General features: G+C 46.9%; 1 protein-coding gene across 10 annotated transcripts in view; it reads right to left on the bottom strand.

Annotated features, from left to right (window-relative positions):
* Positions 1 to 284: 284 nt before the first annotated feature.
* The window catches only part of LOC125747797 (arginine-glutamic acid dipeptide repeats protein-like), a 111,590-nt gene continuing 104,070 nt past the window's right edge, over positions 285 to 7,804 (bottom strand). For 8 of the 10 annotated variants that reach the window (XM_049023300.1, XM_049023296.1, XM_049023301.1 and 5 more), the window contains 6 exons: positions 6,103 to 7,478; positions 4,955 to 5,180; positions 3,519 to 4,236; positions 3,071 to 3,241; positions 2,572 to 2,752; positions 285 to 2,223 (listed from right to left, as the gene is read on the bottom strand). In XM_049023300.1, coding sequence (XP_048879257.1) covers positions 2,190 to 2,223; positions 2,572 to 2,752; positions 3,071 to 3,241; positions 3,519 to 4,236; positions 4,955 to 5,180; positions 6,103 to 7,478 — 2,706 coding nt within the window. In that variant the 3' untranslated portion in view covers positions 285 to 2,189. The remainder of the gene's footprint in view (positions 2,224 to 2,571; positions 2,753 to 3,070; positions 3,242 to 3,518; positions 4,237 to 4,954; positions 5,181 to 6,102; positions 7,479 to 7,804) is intronic. The other 2 variants (XM_049023302.1, XM_049023305.1) reach the window with 1 other exon arrangement.

Below are 7,804 nucleotides of genomic sequence, written 5' to 3'. Positions count from 1 at the left end.
CTCCAATCTTTCTCTATATTCCATTTCTTTGCTTTTTTTATGCATTAAAGCTCATTTAAAAAATGTCATCACAAAATACCCAATAGGTACCGGAGTCTCAAATGTTACCAGCCATATTTGTCTTATAGAAAGCAGAAGTTATTTATAATAGTCTAGTGTTTGATTTGTCAACATAACCATTATCTACTAAAGTCAGGTCTGGTGTACAGCTCTTCTAACATAAGCAATTTGCTTATAAAAATATAAATAGGCACTAAGACTAAGAAGGCACCAAAAAGGAACACTGTGGTGTAACTTAAGTTTATTTCAATTCCACAATTTTTTCAAAAAAATTACAAAATACTTAAATGGAGAAAACACAGGACTCACAAATTTTTAATTAATTTCTACCTTTTGTTTACATTGTGTTATCCCATGGTGAACTACTAATATATACAATAAGCTTCAAGATACCGGTATATATATAAATTTTTAGCAGTCTGAATTTACATTCTGTTACTGCCACTCTGAAACAAGAAACTAAATGACAACACTCAACATTATAGGCTTGATACACAAAGGCAAAAAAGGTTTTAAAAAATCATGGGGGTGTGAGGAGAACATGGTATCAAGACAGAGACAGGCAAACTGAAGCCGCAGGAAGCAATCCAATTGGTTATCCACTTATTTCGATGGGATATTTAATATTAGTGAACTGGATCTGAACTTCATTTGTCATAATAAAACTCAATGTTATTTCAAGCACATCTCTGATGTTCATAAAAAGTAAGAAGACTGACATACAAGTCTGAATATGTATTATATTTACTAGCATAACAGTCTGCAGTGGCATATAGACTGCCCTCAGCTCCACAGAAGACACACCAGGAAGAAGCAATTAACCACATCGAGAGAAACTACTGACTGGCTGATTTAAGTTATGTCCCGGGTTCCAGATCCGCTCCTTCAACACAACCTCCCATGCAGCCAATCGTGTCTGTCTGGTGCATGCCTCACATCACAGTGAAAATGGTACCAGAAATGTTGTTTCATTTCAAGATCTTTTTTTAAAGCCCTATTATGTCAGTCAGGAAAGCCGAGAGGATAGAAAGTGAACTAATTACAAGATTTAGTTTCATTCACACAAATTTCTGTGACTTAAAAGCAAGTATGCCGATGACGTCTGTTGAAGTGTTTACTCCCATTATGTCCACAGTGTTCTGCTGAGGAAAGATCAAGAAGGACAGGTAGCTGGCACCATCAGCACTGCAATTTATTTAAATAAATGTCACCTGTCCCATTCAATAAATATCAATGCAAGAAATGTTTTTTTCCCCATGAAGCAATATTACCAATATGTTAAAAGTGCATGTTTGATTAAACCAAAGCCATGGTGATATATATGTAGTATATTCAGTGCATATGGCTCCCTGGATTCCTCACTGATACTGCGTCGCCGATCACAGGATCTCTCCTCTTTAGACATCGTGAAACACTAAGTCAGACCGACACTGTAATAAATCTTTACAGCCAAGCAGAAGAAATTAAAGTCTCCAAATGTCTCGGTTCTGAAAGATGACAGAAGACACCCCCCCGTCTTGAGTTGTGGTGATGAGCTACAACCACTCGGTACTTTTAATGCTATTTGCCCGTTTCCTGCTCAAATAATGCCATCGTGCTCCCCTTTGAGACAAAGGGATAATGCTTGATAATTACAATATTGGAGGCTTAACATCTGTGTTAGAAGTTCACACCTAATATATATTATTTACAAACCCAAAAAAGCCATGCTTAACATTTTTATCTTTGTTGATGGGAGGGAACTATCCTATGTAATAAAATAATCTGAATTTCAGAAAGCACTTTTAAAGTTTCGGATGTAATGGCTTAACTGCTCTGTTTACGTTAAGCACAGTGACAAGGTGACCAGTACGGTTGGTTTTCTTTTTTTTTGAGCGCCTACAAAAACCGTAGGAATGTTTGAGTATTTCATGCAGTGAAGTCAAACAGTCTTGCAGATGTCTATACTCAAAAAGTATACATCAAATTAATGTTTAAAAAAAAAAAAGCACAAAGCAAAAAAAAAAAAAAAAGATCTTCATGGAGTCCTTTCCTATATGCTTCCTGGAAAGGAAAGAGCTCCCCAGATCTGCACTGACAGTCAGTGTCCCATGTTTCCGTTTCTCTGAGGCCTCACGCTCGTTAGGAAGTTAGAGCTGCTTGTCACTTTCTTTCTTCAGGCGGCTGGAAAACAAATCCAAAGCAGCATTAAACAATCTGCATTTTAGGCCGTCAAGCACATATACATGAGGCACAAATACATCACCACTTACAATTTTATACTTACACTTTAATTTTAAATTAATTTACTATTGCTGGTGCTGACCTTTAAGTTGCATATATTATTGACAAATACAAAGACGTTTATATTAGTATTTAGTTCAATTAATTTGACTACTGCTGGTGACTTTTAATGACCTTTACGCAACATATAAAGCAAGTTTTACTGCAAACATTAATAATCCGTACATGACTTTTGTATTTGTTTCGTAATGAATGCTGAAACGCTGGGCCCCCCCTCCAGTCCCTCACCTGTAGTAGTCTTCCTGGCCCGGCAGTGGACCCCCGTGCATGTGGTGATGCCCGTGCAGCCACTGCTGTTCCATGGCCAGCCGCTGCAGCTCAGCTGACTGTGCATGCATAGCCTGCAGCTGGTGCGCAGCTGACATGGGTGGGGGCAATGCTCCAGGGAGGTCTCGTGCATATGGGTTACCTGTGGGCAGAGATCATGCCACGGGTCAGGCAAAAAAATAAAAAATAGCAACAGGGCGTCAATGTGCAATCCACACATTGTTCATCATGCAATGCAAGCAAGAACACAAGAGACATTAATGCTTCCTTCCATTTTTTGATCCATATACTATGACTGCTTAACCAGTACAGCACGGCGTATGGATGGGGGAAACCCAGGAGAGCCCACCATGCCATTGCGAGGGAATACAATCACACAGTACAGGGAATTCAGAGACACCAACACACATAAGCGAATAGGAATAAAGTCACAAACTGAGGAAAGCAGCAGCTCACTTACCAAACATGGGATGACGTAGCATCTCATGTTCATGGGGAGGTTGGCCCAGCAGGGGGTTGGGGATGGCGCCAGGTGGGTAGGGGAACCGGGCCAGGTGGGGTCCAGCTGCCAGGGGGTCAACTAGCGGATGGGCCCCAGAACCTGGGGGACACACAAGACATTCACCACCACCTGCTGTGTGTCAGGATTTTTGGTTGAAAATACAGAGCAAAAACATACATAGCAATGTCTTAATGTGATATATTTTATTTTTAATATAAACAATGCTAATTGCTGAAAATCCACATGCATGGTCACATATAAGAATATTAATATATATTAAAACAACAACATATCAAGATGTCATTTCTAGGCTAGGAAACCAAACAAACAAACAAACAAAATGCACGAAAAACAAACTGACAAACAACAAAACACCATCAGCAAATTAAATGAAATGAAAGTTCACCTTGGTGCAGGGGGTCCTGCTGGTGCAGGTGCAGGTGCGAGTGGATGTGCGAGTGCTGGTGGTGGTGCGGCGTCACGTTGAACATCTGTAGGCGGGCGATGGGGTCATTAGCGACAGAGGCCATGCGCTCGGCATGAAGTCGCTCAGCTGCCAGCCGCTCCGGGTAGCTCATCTCGGGCCGCAGCTGGGGTCCGGCCAGCGCCAGCCGCTCCCGCTCCAGGGGATTGAGGCCCGGGTGGAAGGAGGCGAAAGGGTGTGGGCCGGCCATGGGCGGCAGTGTCAGCGCACCGTGCCGCGCAAAGTGCTCCATGGGGTTGGCACCGGGGTGCAGGCCGTCCAGTTCAGGCGGCTTCACCTCAAAGCCGGGTTTCATGCGCTCCCGCAGCTCTCGCTCGCGGATCTCCCTCTCGCGCATCTCGCGCTCCCTCAGTTCCCGCTCCCGGAGGGCCGGTTCGGCGCTGTACAGACCCGGCATGTGGTACGCCAGCAGCGGGTCAGCGGGGTTCAGAGACACGAAGAAGGGGTGGTTGCGGTTCGTGGGCGACATGACATGCGGCCGGGCGTACTCGCTCAGCGTGCGCAGCGCGGGGGTGTCCGGCCCGATGTAGGGCGGCACGGTGGCTATGGTGGTTGGGGGCTCGAAGGATGGGCGCATGTGGGTGGGGCCCACCATCTGTGGCTCGTTCATCCGGCCCTCATGGGAAGTGCTGGAGCACTTCTGCATGGAGAGAGGAGCCTATTAAAAACACTACTCAGGTCAAGCAAAACAGCTCATCAGTAAACGGACTTCCTGAAATTACTGAGTGCAACGTGCCCCTAGGTCAAGAAGGGAGGGAATTGTTTCACCTTTTGTTTTTTTTTTTCTGTTTTTTTTTTTTTCCTTCCCAGTCAGTCTTCATAATATGACATCATATTGGTTTGTCTTTTTCCTCATTTTCAAAGTCAATGCTCCCAGGTGTCCAACCATCAGGTCAGTGTATGGCTCAACAAGCTAAGCCTCTGTGCTTGTGAGTGGAAGGTTGGTGGTTCAAACCTCTTATCACCACCATGAAATAACGACACACCCTTAAACTGCTCCGTACTGCCTTTGCAGGTAAGCAAATTTTGTTTTGTCTATGTTTATCTATGACATGTCCCTTAACAAACGGCACATACAAGTAAGTTAGAAATCTGTGCACCATGCAACATAAAAAAATGGTTTTAACTAATGTTGTGATGTCATACAATGAAGACTGTGATTGGTTAAAGCAGTGAAATGCAAGCCCCTCCCTTGTTGCCCCAGGGACACATTGAACTCGGCAAAATCAGAATGTGATCAGTAAACACTCAAAAATTAACACTTCATCATCTTTCAACTCCTTCAGAAACAATTAACGCTGTTGATCCTTCCGTCACAATGACCTAGAGAAACCTCAGTTGGTAGGTAAACGTCTTACCGCCACTCTCTCTTCCCGCTCGCGCTCCCTTTCCCTCTCTCGCTCCTTTTCCTTTTCCCGCTCCTTCTCCCTCTCCTTCTCCTCTCGAGCTTTCTGTTCTGCCTCTCGCTTGGCCTTCTCCAGCGTCTCCTCCCTCTTCTTGGCCAGCTTGGAAGCTGCCAGGGGGGTGAAGTAGAAGTCTGTCCGAGCACAGGAGTTGTACCCTCTGTCCAGGTGTTTGTAGAACCTTGGGGTGAGAAAAAACAGAACATTTTCCTTTTTATCAATATGAATATTATTTTTAAAAAGTATAGTATCAGGTCTCTAAAAAGCATATTAACCACTCACTCATGCATTTTACAAAATTCTTATGTAGTAAGAATATTTTGGTGTCTGAATATTCTATGGTTTAAAATAACTAGTCAGATTTTCTTTTTTTGGGGGGGTGGGGTGTGAAAGGCAAATCCTGGAATTGTGCAGGGCTGCCAGTGTGACAGGTTTCTCTACTCTGATGGGCTCACTGGAATCCATAAACAGCCTTTACAGGACTTTGAATGAACAGCATAACAGGCAAGACTAAACACAGGCACCGTGATGGAGAATTGCTGTAATAAGGTAACTAATCCATTGCTAAGAACTAGCAATCAGATAATTTGTTTTTTCAGCCTGCTCCCAGACAGCAGATTACTGAAGGATTTTTCCATGCTTATGCAAGCTTTTAAAGTCAAATCGACCAACAGACAGGGTACTAATGTGCAGCCAAGAAAAGCACTTGCTCTCATAATTGAGATCGGTTTTGAAATTAAATTTCAAATTATCAAAGGAAATTGATCTTTATCAGCAGCGATAAGAACTAAATGATATTTATTCCAGATATGCAACCTGATAAGACACGTCACATTTCACATTTTTCAGCTTAAGCTTAAAGGGGCAGTTCATCCCAAAACTGAAAAAGATGCGTTTTAAAGGGGCTTTAGTGCTGGTATCTAGGCAACTCCCAGTAGAATAACCTTGATGGATATATAGCGTGAAAGCCCCTCTAAAACATATCCTTATGATTTTGTGGTAAACTGCTCCTTTAATATCTCGCTGCTCAATTTCTTTTGTGGGGAAGTAAGGTGTACTTTTTAATACTGGCAGTGCCCTAAATGGAAGTCGCCGGTGCATACCGTGCCGACTGACTGGCGTGACTTGGCGTGTTGACGATGGTGGGCTCAGGGGAGGGACTCCGGGGAGGAGGCGGTGGGCTTTCTGGCTCTTCTGACTCATCAAGCGGCTCCTCCTTGATCTGCACGGGAGGAGCCCCCGCAGAAGAGCTGCCCGACAGAGGCGTGGCCAAAGACGACTGTGGGGGCTGCAGGATGGGCATGGAAGCCGAGGAAGAGGGAGGAGCAGAGGAAGGCGGCCCGCTGGGGATGAAGGGGTGCGTGGAGAAGGTAGGCTGAGAGGGAACAGGGTAGGTGGAGGATGCTGAGGAAGGCAGAGGAGGAATCGGGGGAGGGGGGAGGCTGCTGGAGGATAGACTTTGGGACTGTGTGAGCACAGGGGGCTGAGCCGCAGGGGGTTGCAGCTGCTGGCTCTGGGACATGAGCTGCAGCGGCGGGGGGTGGCTTGACGGTGGGTGGTGCGTAGACAGTGAGCTGAGGGGCTTGAGGGCTGGTGGCGGGGGGAGATTTGAGGGCATCTGTGGGAAAGGTGGTGCAGACAGGTGTGGAGGGTGCTTATGGGATTGTGGGGTGGAGATCTGCGGGATGGGAGTGGTCGGAGGAGGCTTGATGTGAGGCATGGACATGGGTGTCGGCGGCAGTGGCTGCTCTCGGGGGGGCTGAGCTGGGCCCGGCACGGAGCACTGCGCCTGGGAATGCAGTGTGTGCGGAGAGAGCTGCTGAGAATGCCCGGAAATGGGAGGCTGGCCGGGGAGAGGTGGGGGCAGCTGGGGAGGAACCTGCGACTGAGAGGACAAGGGGAACGACTGAGGGGGCAGTGGGTGTGGCAAATGGGAGGGACCAGGCTGCAGTGGGTGCGGCATGGACTGCAGCTGGCTGTGCAGCGGTGCCTGGATAGGCTGTAGACCTGGCTGGCACAAAGAAGAGCCCTGAGACAGGCCCTGCAGCGGCGAATCAGGGGAGGACAGCCTCTGAGGGTGCAGGGGGGGGCCGCCCTGGATGAGGGAATGCGGAGCTACCTGGGGTTGCTGTGGCGGCATGGAGGTCTGGGGGTTAGATGCCAAAACTGGCTGGGCCTGGGAGGAAGGATTAACTGGGGGGAGCTGCAGGAGCAGAGCCTGAGCTGGGGCAGCCTGCAGGGATCCAGCCTGGGCTTGGATGACAGGAGGGTGCTGAGCCTGCAGAAGCTGCTGCTGGGCAGAGGAGTCGGAGTCGCTCTCGTTGTCCCGCGGGGAGGGGATGCTGGGTGACGAGCTGCGATTGTCCTGGTCGATGTCTTTGGGGTCGCTGCTACCCTCGTCGTTCACACTGCGGCTGTCCGAGCTCTCACCCTCACCCTCGGCCTCGCCTTCCGACAAGGAATCCGGACGGCTTAACTCCTAGGAGAACGAGGGAGCGGTATGAACAAAACCTCCTACTCTCATCCAGGGGGGTGTTCCACCAAGCAAGACTTCAGTTAGCAGGATTAACTTAAGCTAGAATTTACGATTGTCCAATAGGAACGCTCCTTACCTAAGCTCTTACTGAATAATCATGCCTTCTATCTTAAGTTAACCTGGGTAACTGAGAAATCCTGCGTCATAAACACCCCCCCATTGTTTTGGTCTGACCCATCAGGGTAGCATTCATTAAATTGTTACCCCACAAGCCCCATTGATATACTGACAACAATTTGAATTACAATTATTTTGACCATGAGTTTTTT

The sequence above is a fragment of the Brienomyrus brachyistius genome, chromosome 8 (assembly GCF_023856365.1).
Source record: "Brienomyrus brachyistius isolate T26 chromosome 8, BBRACH_0.4, whole genome shotgun sequence".
Lineage (NCBI taxonomy): Eukaryota > Metazoa > Chordata > Actinopteri > Osteoglossiformes > Mormyridae > Brienomyrus > Brienomyrus brachyistius.
The sequence above is the reverse complement of the archived record's forward strand: the minus strand, read 5'-3'. Positions and strand labels throughout refer to the sequence as shown.